Source organism: Mirounga leonina, unplaced genomic scaffold (genome assembly GCF_011800145.1).
Source record: "Mirounga leonina isolate KUSES-001 unplaced genomic scaffold, KU_Mleo_1.0 Mir_151, whole genome shotgun sequence".
NCBI lineage: Eukaryota > Metazoa > Chordata > Mammalia > Carnivora > Phocidae > Mirounga > Mirounga leonina.
In genome coordinates, this window is record NW_023270377.1 from 54250320 (window position 1) to 54270975 (window position 20656).

Below are 20656 nucleotides of genomic sequence, written 5' to 3' on the forward strand. Positions count from 1 at the left end.
AATCAAAAGGGGTATTAATAAGATACAATTAAAAATGGAGGCTCTAATTGCTAGGATAAATGAAGCAGAAGAGAAAATCAGTGATATAGAAGACAAAATGATGGAGAATAAAGAAGCTGAGAAAAAGAGAGATAAACTACTACTGGATCACGAGGGGAGAATTTGAGAGATAAGTGATACCATAAAGCAAAACAATATTAGAATAATTGGGATCCCAGAAGAGGAAAGAGGGGGGGGGCAGAAGGTATATTGGAGCAAATTATAGTGAAGAACTTCCCTAACCCAGGGAAGAAAACAGGCATCCAAGTCCAAGAGGCACAGACAACACCCCTCAAAATCAATAAAAATAGGTCAACACCCTGACATATAGTGAAACTTGTGAATCTCAGAAATAAAGAGAAAATCCTGAAAGCAGCTTGGGACAAGAGGTCCATAATCTACAAGGGTAGAAACATTAGACAGGCAGCAGACCTATCCACAGAGACCTGGCAGGCCAGAAGGGCTGGCATGATATATTCAGGGTGCTAAATGAGAAAAATATGCAGCCAAGAATACTTTATCCAGCTAGGATATCATTTAAAATAGAAGGAGAGATAAAAAGCTTCCAGGACAAGGGCGCCAAGATGGCTCAGTCAGTTAAGCATCTGCCTTCTGCTTAGGTCATGATTCCAGGGTCCTGGGATCGAGCCCTACATTGGGTTCCCTGCTCAGTGGGGAGCCTCTTTCTCCCTCTGCCCCTCCACCTGCTCCTGCTCTTTCTCTCAAATAAATAAAATCTTTAAAAAAAAAAAAAAGCTTGCAGGACAAACAGAAACTAAAAATTGTGATCACTAAACCAGCCCTGCAAGAAATATTAAAAGGAATCCTTTAAGCGGAGAAAGAGCCTAAAAGGAACATAGACCAGAAAGGAACAGAAACAATATACAGAAACAGTGACTTTACAGGTAATACAGTGGCACTAAATTTGTATCTTTCACAATTATCATATGATCTCACTGATATGAGGAATTTGAGAAACAAGACAGAGGATCATAGGGGAAGGGAGGGAAAAATGAAACAAGACGAAATCAGAGAGGGAGACAAACCATAGGAGACTCTTAATCTCAGGAAACAAACCGAGGGTTGCTGGAGTGGAGGGGGGGTGGGAGGGATGGGGTGGCTGGGTGATGGACACTGGGGAGGGTATATGCTATGATGAGTGCTGTGAATTGTGTTAGACTGATGAATTACAGACCTGTATCCCTGAAACAAATAATACATTATGTGTTAATTAAAAATAAATAAATAAATAAATAAATAAAAATCCGTATCTTTCAATAGTTACCCTGAATGTAAATTGGCTTCACACCCCAATCAAAAGACACGGGTTTCAGACTGGATAAAAAAGCAAGATCCATAGATATGCAAGAGACTCTTTCTGCAAGAGACTCATTTTAGACCCAAAGACACCTCTACATTTAAAGTGAGGGGTGGAAAACCATTTATCATGCTAATGGACATCAAAAGAAAGCTGGGGTGGCAATCTTTATCTCAGGTAAATTAGATTTTAAATCAAAGACTGTAATAAGAGATGAGGAAGGACACTGTATCAAAATTAAAGGGCTTATCCAACAAGAAGATCTAACAATTGCAAATATTTATGCCCCTAACATGGGAGCAGCCAATTATATAAACCAATTAATAACAAAATTAAAGAAACACACCGATAATAATACAATAATAGTATCGCACTCACTGCAATGGACAGATCATCTAAGCAGAAGATCAAATAGGAAACAAGGGCGTTGAATGACACATTGACCAGATGGACTTCACAGATATATTCAGAACATTCCATCCTAAAGCAACAGAATATACATTCTTCTTGAGTGCACATGGAACATTCTCCAGAATAAATCACATACTGGGTCACAAATCAGGTCTCAACTGGTACCAAAAGATTGGGATCATTCCCTGCATATTTTAGGACCACAGTGCTTTGAAAGCTGAACTCAATCACAAGAGGAAATTTAGAAAGAACTCAAATACATGGAGGCTAAAGAGCATCCTACTAAACAATGAGTGGGTCAACCAGGAAATTAAAGAAAAAAAATTCATGGAAATAAAAGAAAATGAAAACATAACTATTCAAAACCTTTGGGATGCAGCAAAGGTGGTCCTAAGAGGGAAGCTTATAGCAGTACCAGCCTTTCTCAAGAAACAAGAAAGATCTCAAATACACAATCTAACCCTTCACTTAAAGAGCTGGAGAAAGAACAGCAAATAAAGCCTAAACCCAGCAGGAAAAGAGAAATAATAAAGATCAGAGTAGAAATCATGAAAACAGAAACCCAAAGAAAAGTAGAACAGATCAACGAAATTAGGAGCTGGTTCTTTGAAAGAATTAATAAAATTGATAAACCCCAGGCCAGACTTATCAAAAAGAAAAAAGGAAGGACCCAAATAAATAAAATCATGAATGAAAGAGGAGACATCACAACCAACACTGAAGAAATACAAACAATTATAAGAACATATTCTGAGCAACTATATGCCAACAAATTAGGCAATCTGGAAGAAATGGATACATTCCTAGAGATGTATAAACTACCAAAACTGAAACAGGAAGAAATAGAAAACCTGAATAGACCCATAACCAGCAAGGAAATGGAAACAGTAATCAAAAATCTCCCAACAAACAAGAGTCCAGGGCCAGATGGCTTCCCAGAGGAATTCTACCAAACATTTAAAGAATTAATAGGTATTCTTCTGAAGTGTTTCAAAAAATAGAAATGAAAGGAAAACTTCCAAACTCGTTCTATGAGGCCGGCATTACCTTGATCCCAAAACTAGACAAAGACCCCATCAAAAAGGAGAATTACAGACTAATATCCCTGATGAACATGGATGTAAAAATTCTCACCAAGATGCTAGCCAGTAGGATCCAACAGTTCATTAAAAGGATTATTCACCACAACCAAGTGAGATTTATTCCTGGAATGCAACACTGGTTCAACAACTGCAAATCAATCAGTGTGATACACAACATTGATAAAAGAAAGAACAAGAACCATATGATCCTCAATAGATGCAGAAAAAGCATTTGACAAAGTACAGCATGCTTTCTTGATTAAAACTCTTCACAATGTAGGGATAGAGGGAACATATCTCAGTATCATAAAAGCCATACACAAAAAGCCCACAGTGAATATCATTCTCAGGGGGGAAAAACTGAGAGCTTTCCTGACCAGCAAGGACGTCCACTATCACATTGTTGTTCAACATAGTACTAGAAGTCCTAGCTTCAGCAATCAGACAACAAAAAGAAGTAAAAGGCATCCGAATTGGCAAAGAAGTCAAACTCTCACTCTTCACAGATGACATGATACCCTATGTGGAAAACCCAAAAGACTCCACCCCAAAATTGATCAAACTCATACAGCAATTCAGCAACATGGCAGGATATAAAATCAATGCACAGAAGAAATCAGCTGCATTTCTATACACTAATAATGAGACAGAAGAAGAGATATTAAGGAGTCAATCCATTTACAATTGCACCCAAAACCGTAAGATACCAAGGAATAAATCTAACCAAAGAGGCAAAGGATCTGTACTCAGATAACTACAGAACACTCATGAAAGAAATTGAAGAAGACAGAAAGAAATGGAAAAATGTTCCATGCTCATGGATTGGAAGAACAAATATTGTTAAAATGTCTATGCTACATGGAGCAATCTATACATTCAATGTAATCCCTATCAAAATACCATCAACTTTTTTCACAGAGCTGCAACAAATAATCCCCAAATTTGTATGGAACCAGAAAGACCCTGAGTGGCCAAAGGAATATTGAAAAGAAAACCAAAGCTGGTGGCATCACAATGCCGGACTTCAAGCTCTATGACAAAGCTGTAATCATCAAGACAGTATGGTACTGGCACAAAAACAGACACATAGATCAATGGAACAGAATAGAGAACCCAGAAATGAATCCTCAACTCTATGGTCAACTAATCTTTGACAAAGCAGGAAAGAATATTCAATGGAAAAAAGAGTCTCTTCAACAAATGGTGTTGGGAAAACTGGACAAGCCATATGCAGAAGAATGAAACAGAACAATTTCCTTACACCATACACAAAAATAGATTCAAAATGGAGGAGAGACCTAAATGTGAGACAGGAATCCATCAAAATCCTAGAGGAGGGGCTCCTGGATGGCTCAGTCATTAAGCGTCTGCCTTCAGCTCAGGTCATGATCCCAGAGTTCTGGGATCGAGCCCCGCATCGGGTACCCTGCTCGGCGGGAAGCCTGCTTCTCCCTTTCCCACTCCCCCTGCTTCTGTTCCCTCTCTCGCTGTGTCTCTGTCAAATAAATAAATAAAATCTTAAAAAAAAAAAAATCCTAAAGAACACAAGCAGCAACCTCTGTGACCTCGGCTGCAGCAACTTCTTGCTAGACATATCCTCAAAAGTAAGGGAAACAAAGGCAAAAATGAACTACTGAGACTTCATCAAGATAAAAAGCTTTTGCACAGCAAAGGAAACAGTCGACAAAACCAAAAGACAACTGACAGAATGGGAGAAGATATTTGCAAATGTCTCATCAGATAAAGGGCTAGTATCCAAAATCTATAATGAACTTATCAAACTCAACATCCAAAAAACAAATAATCCAATCAAGAAATGGGTAGAACACATGAACAGACATTTTTCCAAAGAAGACATCCAAATGGCCAACAGAAACATTAAAGAATGCTCAACATCGCTCAGCATCAGGGAAATACAAATCAAAACCACAATGAGATACCACCTCACACCAGTCAGAATGGCTAAAATTAACAAGTCAGGGAACAAGAGTTATGTTGGTGAGGATGAGGAGAAAGGGGAACCCTCCTACACTGTTGGTGGGAATGCAAGCTGGTGCAGTGACTCTGGAAAACAGTATAGAGGTTCCTTGAAAAGCTGAAAATAGAGCTACCCTAGGACCCAGCAATTGCACTACTAGGTATTTACCCCAAAAGTACAAATGTAGGGATCCAAAGGGGCACATGCACCCCAATGTTTATAGCAGCAATGTCTACAATAGCCAAACTATGGAAAGAGCCCAGATGTCCATTGACAGATGAATGGATAAAGAAGATGTCGAATATATATACAATGGAATACTACTCAGCTATCAAAAAAATGAAATCTTGCCATTTGCAACATCGTGAATGGAACTAGAGGGTATTATGCTAAGCCAAATAAATCAATCAGAGAAAGACAATTATCATAATATCTCACTCATATGTGGAATTTAAGAAATGAAACAGAAGCTCATAGCGGAAGAGAGGAAAAAGAAAATAGAGAGGGAGACAAACCATAAGAGACTCTTTAATCATAGGACACAAACTGAGGATTCCTGGAGGAGAGGGGGTCAGGGGGATGGGGTAATTGGGTGATAGACATTAAGGAGGGGATGTGATGTAAGGAGCACTCGGTATTACATAAGACTGGTGAATCACTGACCTCTACCTCTGAAATTCATAATACATTATATGTTAATTAATTAAATTTAAATAAAAATTTAAAAATAAAAAAAATAGTCGAGAGACAAAGAAAAATAAAGCCAATATGATAAAATATCAATAATTACTTAATCTAGAAAATGGATATACTCTTCTCTCTACTTTGGTGTTTGAAAAAATCTCAAATTAATAAATAATAAATAAATCTTAAACTTTTTATAGTAATGAAGGAATATACAACTACAAATATTATTGATTATATAAAGATTAAGTTCATACTCAAATCAAAGCTTTAACATGGTAGAATGTCCAACTCTTGGACTACAGTGAGCCAAAGGTCACAAAATAATCCTATGATTAAAATTAGTTTGCTCTCCATTCTTCCACAAGCAAAAATGTTAACAGCATTGAAAATTTGGGGGACAAGTCTTGGTGTTTCAAATCAACCTTAATTAATAATATTTGTTTTGCTTTTAACAATACAAATCAGGTCATCTATTGTATCAATATTCCAACACACGCTTCTCAAATTATCAAATTTCAGGCCGATTTGGTAGAAACTACCAAGATATGTACCTGAGTGTGAGTAAACTTAGCTTTTTGAGACCTGAAGATAATGGTAAAATATAATGATAAAATAAATTTAAAACAAAATGGAAAATATACCTTTTTAATGACAACTAAGACTGAGCCGTAAAGTTTTTTTAAACACTATCTTCAAATATGTCTAAAATTATCATATACCATTTGTGAAGTGTCCAAAGAAATAATTGTTCTTGTCTCATCTGCAGGACACGTTAGGCCATATGATACACTTGTTCCTCCTGCGAAAATAGGAAACAATTTTAATATTTTATTTTTTAGCTACATTTCTAGGGCAAATCCCTAATACAAAGTATACAAACAGGCCCACTAGAACAGTAATACCTATTTCTACTTTGCAAAATGTAATTTGCAAATGCTAACACATTAAAAGCAAACTCACCTTTATTTTATGCTGCATGCCAAAATGAAGAAATATTATGGAGATGAAAGCAATGGGATATGGCTCCATCCCCTGGGCACACCCAAGTGACGCCCCTAGCAATTTGTGAAACTCCAAAAACATGATTAGAAAAATTCTAAGCTAATGATTACTCTGGAGATATTACTTAAAAGAAAAAATACCCTTCCCAATTCAACTAAAGACACCTTACCTTAATTATGAGATTCATTTATCATTTGAAATAATATATTGTCATACAAAGACTTTAATAAATTAGAATATAAACAAGTTAAAATTGCCCAGATTATATAATATTTGAACAAATTTATATGCTAATGATGAAAAGGTGATTTTAATACAGAATAAACAATATATACAAGTATATAAACAATGTACTCCTGTTTCCATTAACATTTGTTATCAAAGGAAAAATGTTTTCTTGATACCATTGTAAAATAATACCATGTTTAGTCCTTAACCATCTTATTACCATGTATCAGAGTAAATTCTTAATTGGTATTTCCATTGGTCTTGGATAGAAAACTCTTGATACAAGTAAGAATTGTAAGAGGTGCTGATCTAAATATTCAGTTTACTTTTACAAGATGAGACCATAAACTGTCAATTAAGAACATGCCTGTAATCAGTAAACACTATTTGCTTGTCGTAGTCATTTGAAATCAGGAAAATATTTCGTTAAAAGTGGCACTGTAGTGCCTTTTTTTTTTTCATGAATTCAACTGAAAGTATCAGCTGAAGAAGGAATCTGGAGCTCCTGATTTGTCTGGGGTCCCACTTCTGTTCCATCAATGCTAATTGAATCAGTGAAGGCAATTTCCTTTGGCTTGGGTAGGTTATTAAAAGAATGTGGTTGATAAAAGATCAAAAGATCAAATTTGTCTTAAAATGCAAAGCAATGTTAGTTTTCAACATGAGAAATGTATTACTGATCTGGTCATCATTGTCCTAGTTGATCTTTCACACTGCATAGTGTTCCTTCTCAAAAGTATATATTGGGTATATTTAGCCTCTGAAAAATAACATTCTCTCCATAAAGATAAAAGTTACAAAGTAATTACTAAAGTGGGAACATTTTCTTATTTAAGTATTAAGTCACAGCGTCAACTAGGATCTATATGGGAAAGAACCCATGAACTACATGTTTCAAACAGTTCAGGTAGATAGATCTACTCAAAAATGAGCAGCATAAATGAATTTTTCAGAATAACCATATCATAATTACAAGAATGTTTACTTTCAATGGGATGGCACAAATATTTAGAATACAAATAACTTAAATAAAAATAAAAATAAAAAATAAAAAACACATATACATATCAAAATTTAAAAGGCACAATACCTACCACCAATTGGTATGATACAAAGATTATATTTGCACGCTAGATTCACAATCTTAACTACATCATCATGACATGCTGTTGAAAAAAAAGGGGAAATAAGTTAATCACAGGGATATGAATAAACCTGGGTAATCCTGCAAAATAAGGGTCCATGAAGTTCTTTAGTGTCTAAACTTTTTCATTTATTCACTCATTAACACATTAAACAGCTATATTAAAACAAAATGTATATTATTTATCTTTTTAACTTTTCATTTTGAAATGATTTAATACTTACTAAAAGATTGCAAAAAAGGTACAAAGAATTTCTTTCATCCAGCAGACATAAATATTAACATCTTACACTTACAATTATCAAAACCAAGCAATTTACTATTACACAATACTATTAACTAATGTACAGACCTTATTCAAATTTTGCCAATTGTTCCACTAATGTCCCCTCTTTTGGATCAGCCAATCACACACTGTATTTAGTTGTCATGTCTCCTTACTCTTCTTCTTTTTTTTTTTTTTTTAAAGATTTTATTTATTTGACAGAGAGAGAGCACAAGCAGGGGGAGCGACAGGCAGAGGGAGAGGGAGAAGCAGGCTCCCCACTCAGCAGGGAGCCCGATGCGGGGCTCGATCCCAGGACCCTGGGATCATGACCTGAGCTGAAGGCAGACGCTTAACTGACTGAGCCACCCAGGCACCCCTCCTTACTCTTCTTTAATCTGAGAGAGCTCCTCAGTCTGTTTTTTATTTTTATTTATGGCGCTGACACTTTTGAAAAGCCCTGGTCAGTTATTTCATAGAGTATCTCTCAATTTGGGTTTCTGCCTCCTCATTATTAAATTCAGGTTACACATTTAGGCAGGAATTCCACAGAAGTGATGTTGTGCCTTTCTTAATGAGTTACATATGGAGGGACATGATGTAGACAGGTCTCATTTCTGGTAATGTTAACTTTCATCATTTGGTTATAAAGTATCTGCTAGGTTTTTCCACTATAAGAATACTATAATTAATAAGGGGAGAGAGAATTAATAATGGGGAGAGAGTTACTCTATATAAATACGTTTCTCATCATACTTTCACCCACTAATTTTTGCAGTCATTGATGATTCTTTATTCTGTTTTTTAAACAAATTTTAAAATGCTATACATAATGTACGACAGATATTCCTTCCTATTGCATACAACTAAATACTCTTTATCAGAGTAAAAGCTGTATGAATAACAAAAACCTGACAACAGAAGATTTTAAATACAAGACACACAAGATGCTAAACCTCAATCTGAGTAGGAATAGAGCATTAAGCCAGGGACCAACATGGCAAAGAAACTATTTGAGAAAGATAAATCTCCTGATAATGTGGAATGGCAAAGAAGAGAAAAAGACTTGAGGCAAGGAAACTATGCAAAAATCCAGTATTACCGGGGCACCTGGATGGCTCAGTTGGTTAAGCGACTGCCTTTGGCTCAGGTCATGATCCTGGAGTCCCAGGATCAAGTCCTGCAGGGCTTCCTGCTCAGCAGGGAGTCTGCTTCTCCCTCTGACCCTCCCCCCTTTCATGTGCTCTCTCTCTCTCTCAAATGAATAAAATCTTTAAAAAAAAACAAACCCAGTATTACCTGCTAAGGGAATGAAAGGGAAATTTAAGGATGTAAAACATACCAGTGAATATCCATTTATGAAAGTAAAAATATTGTTCCGTAAGAGTTATCATTTCTCAGGTTTGTTTAAAACTAGGAATATGTCATTTGTATCATTCCAATTTTTAATGAAAATCCATTTTAAGCTTTCTGATTAAGCTTATAAAAACTACTATCTGTGGTAAAATTTTTTACTAAGTGGAATACTAGTTGATTAATAATTAATAAAATAACCAAACATGACTGTCAAAAATCCTTTAACAGGGCAAAACTACTTCTACGATTGTTACCTAATCAGAAGTTTTCTTTGACCATGTTATCTGACACAGCACTCCCTCATTCCACTGCTCACCTATACAGCTCTCTATTTTCTTACTGTGCCTTTTCTTTACAGCACTTATCACCACTCAATACATTATATATTTATTTGCTCTTTTTTCTGCTTCCTTCTTCACTAAATTGTATGGCACCTAAGAACAGATTTTTGGGGCGCCTGGGTGGCTCAGTTGGTTAAGCAACTGCCTTCGGCTCAGGTCATGATCCTGGAGTCCCGGGATCGAGTCCCACATCGGGCTCCCTGCTCAGCGAGGAGCCTGCTTCTCTCTCTGACCCTCCCCCCTCTCATGTACTCTCTCTCATTCTCGCTCTCTCAAATGAATAAATAAATCTTTAAAAAAAAAAAAAAAAAGAACAGATTTTTGTTTTGTTCACAGCTCATCCTCAATACCTGGAAGAGTACCTAGCACATATTTTCACAGGCCTAAAGTTTTGGTATTTAGACAACTAAAAATAATGCATAAATATTAAATTTAATGAATGAAATGATTTAAAAATATGTAATTGTTAAAGGAGACTTTATTTTTATAACCATACTTACCAGAGACAACATATATGAGTGACTAACTACTTTTCCAAACTAAATGAAAAGCAGAGAGATTCACACTGTGTTAAGGGTCACAATGGTGACAAATCCTGGTTTAAGGACAACTCCAAATCATAAAAATTACATATATTACAAATTCTTATGCTAAGACAAGCCCTAGACATCCTATTAAAGCAAATATAAAATTCAGATTCAAATTATAGACATCCACAAGGATAGAGCTCCTATATACATGTACATATATGGGGTGTGTGTGTGTATTCAAACTGCAAGATGAGACAGCCACCTCCACTCTATGGAATACCACATTGTCTTAAATTGCCATATTGTCTCAAAACTTGCCCTCCTGCAAAGAAAAAACCTAAATTTTATCACCAACAGAAAATTTACATTAAAGTTAAATAAAGGCCTCAAAGATGTGATAACCTGTTGGGGGAAAAAAAAAAAAAAACTATTTCCAAGAAGTCATTATACTGGAAGATTCAACAGAATAAAATTATAAACTTGATTCAGGCACCTATACACTATTCATATAGATTCCTGAGGTATGGAACATGATGGTAAAGGGAATATTTTAGAAAAAATAACCTCTCGGGCGCCTGGGTGGCTCAGATGGTTAAGCGTCTGCCTTCGGCTCAGGTCATGATCCCAGGGTCCTGGGATCGAGTCCCGCATCGGGCTCCCTGCTCCTTGGGAGCCTGCTTCTCCCTCTGCCTCTCTCTCTCTGTCTCTGTCTCTCATGAATAAATAAATAAAATCTTAAAAAAAAAAAAAAAAAAAAGAAAAAAAAGAAAAAATAACCTCTCAAGAGTATATGGGAGGCTTGGAGGAATAAGAAACTTGAAGCACGAGAGAGAACCTTATAAGCTATTAACAAAAATCCAGCTATGCATTGATAAGGGCCTGATTTGAAAACTGATATGGAAAAAAAAAAAAAAGGACAAAGTTTTGAGGGAACTGCCAAATGGGATGGATTTTACAAAACAAAGAAAACTTCTGTGCAACAACAGACTAATTATGCATGTTTCCTAAACCTGGATTTTTAGAAATATTTGTATTTCCTAAAGCAAGACCTACATTTTCATTATGGTAATTTCTCAGTATTTTAATAGTCAAACACATGAAGAAAATACCTAGAAGGCACGCTTGAAAGTTCTACTCAAGATATATCAAAAGATGGTGTATTAAGGTTTCCTATGGGAAATGAAAACTGATAGATTTTGCTTTCATTTTTTCCAGTAAAAAAATGGAATGAATCTTCCCCAAATCCTGGTGAAGAAGTAGCCTAAAGCTACTAAAAGAATACTGGGAGAATATACACCGCAAGTATCAGGAAAGTAATTTAATCTCAGCTACATATACTCTTGGATTTTCCTCCTATGTATGTCACCTCCCTCCTACCTCTATATTAAAGTATGATTTTCTCCTTCAGATACTCCCTGTAAAGTAAAAGGATCATATCTAAAAACAGATGAGCCAATTTTTGAAAAATAAAATACTCCATCTACTTCTTTAACAGGATCTGCAGAGGAAAAAGGACCAGATCATTGCAACTTATTTAAATGGTAATTATGGACAGTAAGGTACAATATACCAATTCTGCTTTAAATTTTCTACTAAAAGAGATAGCTATAAAAATCATATATATAAATAGGGCGCCTAGGTGGCTCAGATGGTTAAGCATCTGCCTTTGGCTTAGGTCATGATCCCAGGATCCTGGGATTGAGTCCCGCATCGGGCTCCCTGCTCCTTGGGAGCCTGCTTCTCCCTCTGCTTCTCTCTCTCTCTCTCTCTCTGTCTCTCATGAATAAATAAATAAAATCTTTAAAAAAAAAAAATCATATATATAAATATACTGACTGCCTAATCAGCAAGAGCAAAATAACAACACAAAGCTCATCTATCCTCTACCTCAAGCCCAAATCATGAATATTAATTTTTCAGAATTTAATTATTTATATCAAAGACAATGCGTATCTTAAACAACTTGTTTCATCATTTGGACATACTTCTTTTTAGGCTACAAGCTGATATCAACAAAGTACTACAACAAATTTGCAGGAATCAGTAGTTAAAGAGTTTCTCTACCTGTGAATAGATCATTGATCGATACTAATTTCATGAAGCTTTCAAACTAACCAGAAATACATTTTTTTACCTGACCTCCCAATATGTTTTTAACATTTAAAATGAAGATTTAATCATCAACAGCAAAATCAATCATGAAAACCAACAGTTCAGGATGATCAGATCAAGAAAGAATTATATGACCTTTGGTAAACTTTAAAAATACAGCTACCTGTACTTTGTACAACTCCTATGTTTAAAAGTACATATTTCCAATACTAAATTTATTTAAGATTCTACAATACTAAATTAATGATACAAAGAAAAAAAAAGAACTTACTTGGCCATAAAACTATATCAGGAATTCGCTGAAACATTCCTTCCCTGAGCAAAAATATCTCATGAAGACAATGACCTGTTTTGCAGTTTAAAAAAGAACATGCAAAAACATCTTAAATTATAGGAAATTTTAAAATTAAAATCAAATACTGTTTATATAAAGCTGCTTACCATGAGCTCTAAATACTCGATCATCTGCTTCTTGTGAATACGAAATACTAGTTTCTTTAAGGTCATGAAGAAAATCTTCATTTACAATAGAAGGAGGTGTATCACTAGGATTTAGGGATGGCTAGAAAATAAAATTGGTTTCTTTGACTCCAAATTGAGACAAAAGCATGGGAAAATACCAAGTAACACATATGGAAACCAACTCTGTGACAGTAACAAATTATAAATAGTCTGGTTAATCACATTCTGTAACATAAGTTATAAAAGCCGTATGTTTCCTCTTTTGCATCTATGGCCCACTTTTTCATTGTTTCTGAAGATTGAAATCAAGAACAAAGAAGATGGCAAAGTCTCAAATCTTTCATTTTAGATCAAGGAAACTGGGGGAAAGCTACTTAACTTTTTTCATCATCTACGTTTTCACCTGTAGATAAAATTTACCATTTCTTATACTTCAATTACTATTTTAAAATGATCAACAAGAAACCTCATAATAATAGGTTCATTTTCACAGAACTGCTTTAAAACTCAGAACATAATTATAACTTGATACTTAATTTCAACTACTAGGTAAGCTGGAAAAAAAAAAATCTTTAAAGCTAGGCAACACTGGGGAAGTCACCCAACTTCTCTGGGCCTTGGCTTCTTCATCTGTTAAATGAGATTATCACCACTAAATTTATACAGCTACTAAGGAAGAAAGGTTAAATGTCATAATTTTTGTGAAAAGCACCAAAAACCTGCCTACCATATAAGAAAAGACTGGCCAAATCAAATCTGCTATCAAAAAAAAAAGCTATGATATAGTATTTGGAAAAAAGAAAATATAAGCATGTATAAAACATATGTATGATATTTATATAGTGTTAGTATCTTATTAAAGGGTCTATATTTAATATTCAATTATATGAGAAATGTTTATTAAGTGTGTGTTATATGCTAGGCACTGTTCTAGGCCTTGGGGATATAGCAGTGAGATAATCAGGGAAAAAAAATTTGACCTCAAGGAATTTATGCTATAGTGAAAAGAAATGACCATAAGAACCCCAACAAAACATACATATTACTATCTTGTTATTAAAAAGAGAAAAGGGCTCAAACTCAGAAAAAAAGTGCATGTAAAACTGGTGAAATTTCTGAATACGGTATACAGATTGCATCAATGTAAAAAAAAAAGTAACTACAAATAGTCAAAAGAAAGAATTAAGGAAATAAGAGATCTTTTACGAAAAGTTGAAAGAATTTGGTTTAGGAGGAGTAAGAATTAGTTGTCTACATAATTTACTTAGTAGAATAAAATGTAACTGTGGAATTAGGAATAAATCAAATAAGTACTTGCTGAATACTTATAGTCCTGAATAACGTGTTGGATACAGTAGAGAATATAGTATAAGATACGGGCCCTGAACTTATGGAACTTACAGCCAATTTAGAGGGACATGCAGAATACCATGGCATAGCAAACAAATAATAATAAACATAATAACATAAAGAAATGCTATTTTGTTAGTTTGATATGAATACAGTTTAAAGTTTTTTAACCCTAGCTTAAGAAAAGTAAAACTACATGAACTAAAATTATCACTCATATCTTTATCAAATTTTTACTTTTTTGTAAGTCTTCTAACCTTCTAAATGCTTTGATATTAAATGTAACATTATATTTTTATTTCAAATTATCCCATATTAATCCTGGATTACTGTCAGTCCATTAAATATTCTAAAATTAATAGCAACTTATAATATTTTTCTAAGAGTCCACCCACAGAAATAGTTCATTTGCACTTCACTACCACCCTAAAAATAACAGACAGTTATTGCTCTCATTTCTCAAATTAGGAATAACTGAGGCTCAGAGAAGATAAATAGTTTACCAGACAAATTTCAGATAAATTCTGAGATTAGGATCTAGATCTGTGATGCTGAAAAGTCATCCCTAGAAAACCTAGCAAGGCCAATAAAACTAGTAAAGTTCTTAACAAAAAAATCACAACAAATGCATTAAAGCAATTATAACAAATTACAAAGATAAATCTAACTGATCTGGGATTAAACACATGTCCATGCACACACAGACACACCCACACAGACTTAAGCATATTAGTAATCATTCTTATTTGCTTACTTTAGAGGTAGTTTTATGCTCCACACTTACTCCAAGGGTATTTTGAATCCAGTCTTTAAAAGTTGGTAAAACCATACCACTAAGAGGATACCTAAGATTACAAAGAAGATAAAACATTAGAGTAAGGAATCTTCTTTTAAATTTAAATCTTAGCTTTGGCTTCTAGTAATGGTCAAGTAGTTCCTATCAAAACAACACGTCCCCCCCCCCCCACATATAATCTCTGGAGAAAAACAAAACACTCTGAAGGCAGTACGGACAGATAAAAGCAGGCAATAACAGGGGGAAGGGGATGTGATACACTTAGAAAAAGGAAACAGCATTACACGAGTTTCCAGAGTCTTTTTATTTTTATTTTTTTAAAGATTTTATTTATTTATTTGACAGAGAGAGATACAGCGAGAGGAGGAACACAAGCAGGGGGAGTGGGAGAGGGAGAAGCAGGCTTCCTGCCGAGCAGAGAGCCCGATACGGGGCTCGATCCCAGGACCCTGGGACCATGACCTGAGCTGAAGGCAGATGCTTAACGACTGAGCCACCCAGGCGCCCTAGGGTCTTTTTATTTTTAAAACAGGTTTTAGACTGAGGGACAGCCCAGCTGGTACCATAAAAGGAAACAAAAATACAGAAAATCTATTGTCTTCCTGCCTTGAAAAACCAGAAGGCAGTGTTTGCAGTGAACACAACAGCTCGGAAGAGTATAGAGAAATCACAGAAAAGGAGAGAGTCAGAGAGTGATGTATGTATAAACTCTGTCCAAATGCCTAGCTGACCTTGAATTACATGTGTATGGAGCAGACTTGAAGCAGCCCAACTAAGCTTAAAAGAACTCAGTTGCTCATCACCACAGAGAGAAATAGGAATTTGAGAATAGTCAAGTTAACTATTTGATGTTAAAAAAATAAGTAAAGCCCTTTCAGAAGAACATAATAGAATACAGAGTTTCTACAATAGCCATTAACACTGTCCAAGATGTACTCCAAAATTACTAGACACAAATAAACAAGAAACTGTAATCCATAATCAAGAGAAAGAGTAATTGGGGCACCTGGGTGGCTCAGATGGTTAATTGTCTGCCTTCGGCTCAGGTCATGATCCTGGGGTCCTGGGATCGAGCCCCACATCAGGCTCCTGGCTCAGCAGGGAGCCTGCTTCTCCCTCTCCCTCTGCCTCTCCCCCTGCTCATGCTCTCTCTCTCTGTGTATCTCTGTGCCTCAAATGAATAAATAAAATCTTTAAAAAAAAAAAAAAAAAGAGAGAAAGGGTAATAAATAGGGACTGACTGTAAGAAGATCTAAGACTGACCCTAAGAAGATCTAAGATCTACTAAGGCCCTAAGTAGCACACAACCATTTTAAAACAGCTATAACTATGTTAAAGGACAAAAGGGAAACTATGTTCCCAGTAAGAAAGAAAAAAAATCTCAGCAGAGAAACAGAAACTATAAAAAGAAAAAAATAGGAATTCTATAATTAAAACTCTTAAAAATTCATTGAAAGAACAGAAGGGCAGACTGGAGATGTCAGTGAATGTATAGGTAAAGCAATAAAACATACAATCTGAAGGGCAGAGAAAAAGATTGAAAAAATAAACAGAGTTTCAAAGACCTATGGAACAACAGCAAAAGACTAACATATATATAATATACATAACATACATACAGAGTCCCAAGAAAAAGGAAAAAAAAAAAGGAGGGAAATGGAGTAAAAGGGTATTTGAAGAAATAATGGCAAAAAGTTTCCAAATTTGATGAAAGACATACATTTATAAATTCAAGAAGGCCAGAAGACACTAAGATGATAAATGCAAAGAAACTCACACTACACACATCATAGTCAAATTGCAATTTAGTATATGTGCTGCCGAAGCGAGCACAGTCAAACTGCAATTTAAAAGAAAGAGAAAAAGAGGGAGAAAGAAAATGTTAAAAGCATCTAGAGAAAAATGACACATTACATACAATGTAATAACAATAAAAATTATGACCAGCTTCTCATCAGAAACAGTGAAGCCCAGGAAAAAACTGAACATTTTTAAAGTGCTGGAAGAAAAAGAATGTCAACCTAGAATTCTGTATCTGGTGAAAATATACTTCAAAACTAAAAGTTAACTAAGACATTTTCAGATGAAAACTGAGAGAACCTGGTGCCAGCAGACCTACACTACAAGAAATGCTAAAGTGATTTATATAGGCTGAAGGGAAATACAACACTTAATATAAACTGAAATTCTTCAAGACAGGATAATAACAGAAAGAGTAAATATGTGGGTAAATATAAATGACTATTTTTTCTTAATTTCTTTCCAATATTTATGACTTTCAAAAATTCTATCATGGAACTAGAGGGTATTATGCTAAGCGAAACCAGTCAATCAGAGAAAGACAATTATATGATCTCATTCATATGTGGAATTTAAGAAATAAAACAGAGGACCATAGGGGAAGAGAGGAAAAAATAAAACAAAATGAAACCAGAGAAGGAGACAAACCATAAGAGACTCAACCATAGGAAATAAACTGAGGTTTGCGGGCGGGGGGGGGGGGGGGGCAGAGGGAGGGGTAACTGGGTGATGGACATTAAGAAGGGCATGTGATGTAATGAGCACTGGGTATTATATATATAAGACTGATGAATCACAGACCTGTACCTCTGAAACCAATAATACATTATATGTTAATTAACTGAATTAAAATAACAAATATAAAAAATAGCAAAAAAACAAAAACAAAATTCTATCACTGTGTCACAGAGTTTATGATATGACAACTATAAAAAGAACACGGAATAGTAAATAAACCTATAGATTTGCAAGATACTTAGATTTTACATGAAGTTGTACAAGAAATTTAAAACACACAAAAGAGCTCTATAGAATAGGAAGAGTACGGAAAAAACTAGATTTGCTACTCTCATTTTTTTTCCTATATTTTCCATCCCAATCCTTAAACAGTTTATATGAAATATGAACATTATTTTATATAAACAAGAAATCCTAAATTTTATTCATTTATTTTATTTATTTATATAAACATATATGTGTGTGTGCATGTGTGTGTGTACATATATATGAGAAGATTGATGCAGAAAACTCAAGTACTTAGAAATCCAGCTTTTCAGTTTTGGAAATACTTGCCAGAGGTGGCAAAATATTAAATAACAATAAGTGCTAAAAATAAAGAGATAAAATAAGTATCCTACCCTAGATTAGTATAGTGAAGAAGGCTGATATGCAAACAGTAATGATCCAATGTGTTATAACAGCACTAATATAATAGCTCTCTGAAAAGACCAAAACAACATTTTAAAATGTGTATTTTAAAACAGTACTTTAAACTTTTCACTTAAATAAACACATAGCATTTTCATGTGCCAGGCATTGTTCTAAGTGTTTTATGTATATTAACTTAAAATAATGTTATGAGGTTGGTGCTATTATCCCTATTTTATAGATGAGGAAGGTAAAGCACAGAAATTAACTTAAGATGTTAAGTAAGTTAAGTAACTTAATCAAGGTCACATAGCTAGTAAAGTTACAAAACAGGATCTGAACCAGGTAATAAATAAGGCTTCAGTCTGTGTTTTTAACCACTATACGATGCTGCCCTTAGTCTGATTCTTCCCTTACCACCATTCCAAGTGAGACCATTATTCTAAAATTCTTTATGAATGATTATTTATAAAATCATTGTACCTATATTCAGTAAATTTTTTCACTATCATGTTCTTGCAACTTCTCTACTCCCCCAACAAAATGATGATGGGACAGCCAAATAAAACTATATTATAGTTGCTTTATTTTTATTTGATTTTATAAATATTTTACTTATAAAATATTGAAGTACGATATACATTAAAAAATATAGACAAGTTTAGAGCTGAATTTTTACAAAGTAAACCTCCCACGTAATCAGCATTCAGATCCAGAAATAGAACACTTACCACTACCCAAGAAACACTCCCCTCCATGCCCTTTCCAGGCATACCACGTTCCCTCACACCAAAAGAACCACTATCCTGTTAACATTACAGAGTAATTTTGACTGTTTTTGAGCTTTATATAAATGAAATCATATGAAATGTACTCTTTTGTGTTAGCCCTCTTTTGCTCAAATATATTTGTGAGATTCATCTATGTTGATACATGTTGTTAACATTCATTCATTTCAATGGCTTAATTCCACTGTGTGAGTATAGCAGTTTCTTTATCCACTGTACTGTTGATAGACAATAGTGTTATTTAGTTTTTGGTGCATGCAGGAACATTCTTGAACTTGTTTTCTGAAGAATGTATCACATTTTTCTGACAGGTATATATCTAGAGTGGAATTTCCAGGCCATCGTCTATGCATATGTTCAACTTTAGTAGGTATTGGTAGATAAGTTTTCCAATATGTTTACCACTAACAATGATATATGGACTTAATTCCACATCCTTCCCACACTTGGTGCTATAGTTCTTTTTAATGCGAAACATTCTACTGGTAATCTCTTAACCATTTTAATTTGAATTTCATTGGTTACGTATGGGTTTGAGTTTCTATTCATGTATCTATTGTCCATTCGGATATTCTGTTTTCACTGCCAGTTCATCTTTTGCTCATTTTCCTATTGGGTTACTATTGTTTTCTCATCGATGTATAAGAATTATTTATATAGGGGCACCTGGGTGGCTCAGTCGGTTAAGCGTCTGCCTTTGGCTCAGGTCATGATCCCAGGGTCCTGGGATCAAGCCCTGCATCAGGCTCCTTGCTCAGCGAGAAGCCTGCTTCTCCCTCTCCCACTCCCCCTGCTTGTGTTCCCTCTTTCACTGTCTCTCTCTCTCTCTGTCAAATAAATAAATAAAATCTTAAAAAAAAATTATTTATATATTCTGAAATCAAGGATGTATGTATTAAATATTTTCTCTTGCTATGACTTGTCTTTCATTCTCTTAAGGGAGTCTTTTGATGAAAAGGAGTTGTATATTTTAATATTATCTGATTCATTTTCTTCCATTATAAAAGTTAACACATTTTGTTCTCTGCTTTTTGACAATCTCAAATTCAGAAAGACATTCTGTATATTCTCCTAGCAATTTTACAGTTTTAGCTTATACATTTAGGTCTACAATCTATTTGGAATTGATCTCTGTATCTGATATGAAGTAACATCAAAATTAATTTTTCCCAAGATGATAGTTTAAATGGCCCTATAGCAATCTTTATTTCCTGTGTGTGCGTGTGCGTGTGTGTGTGTGTGTTTAAATGGAGAAAAGAAGAAGTACTCTAGTAGTCACTATCCATTCCAGATCAAAAAACAATTTAAAAAATAATAATAATTAAACTAATACTGACAACAAATCAGAATAAACAATAAATTGGTCTTAACATCTATGTGAGGCAAGTTATTTAAAAAGTTCAAAGTATAATGTTTGCTCAAGGTTATTTCCCACTCATTTCATCAGAGCTTGAGAACTGGCAAAGCAAAACTAGTCTGAAAAGATTACTTTGATTTCACAAAGATAGAAATTTTAAAAAGCCAGGGGGTAATATATAAACTCTGTACCGAAGTTAAATATATGTTTATAATAATGCAGAATTCAGTATTTAAAAAGCT

At 34.6% G+C, this 20656-nt stretch overlaps 1 protein-coding gene across 1 annotated transcript in view; it reads right to left on the reverse strand.

Moving 5' to 3' along the window:
- Positions 1–20656, reverse strand: part of AGPS (alkylglycerone phosphate synthase) — a 150887-nt gene that overhangs the window by 91409 nt on the left and 38822 nt on the right. The window contains exons 3-7 of the mRNA XM_035007668.1: positions 15060–15150; positions 12935–13055; positions 12765–12839; positions 7840–7911; positions 6235–6314 (exon numbers count right to left, since the gene is read on the reverse strand). Of these exons, the coding sequence (XP_034863559.1) occupies positions 6235–6314; positions 7840–7911; positions 12765–12839; positions 12935–13055; positions 15060–15150 (439 nt within the window). The remainder of the gene's footprint in view (positions 1–6234; positions 6315–7839; positions 7912–12764; positions 12840–12934; positions 13056–15059; positions 15151–20656) is intronic.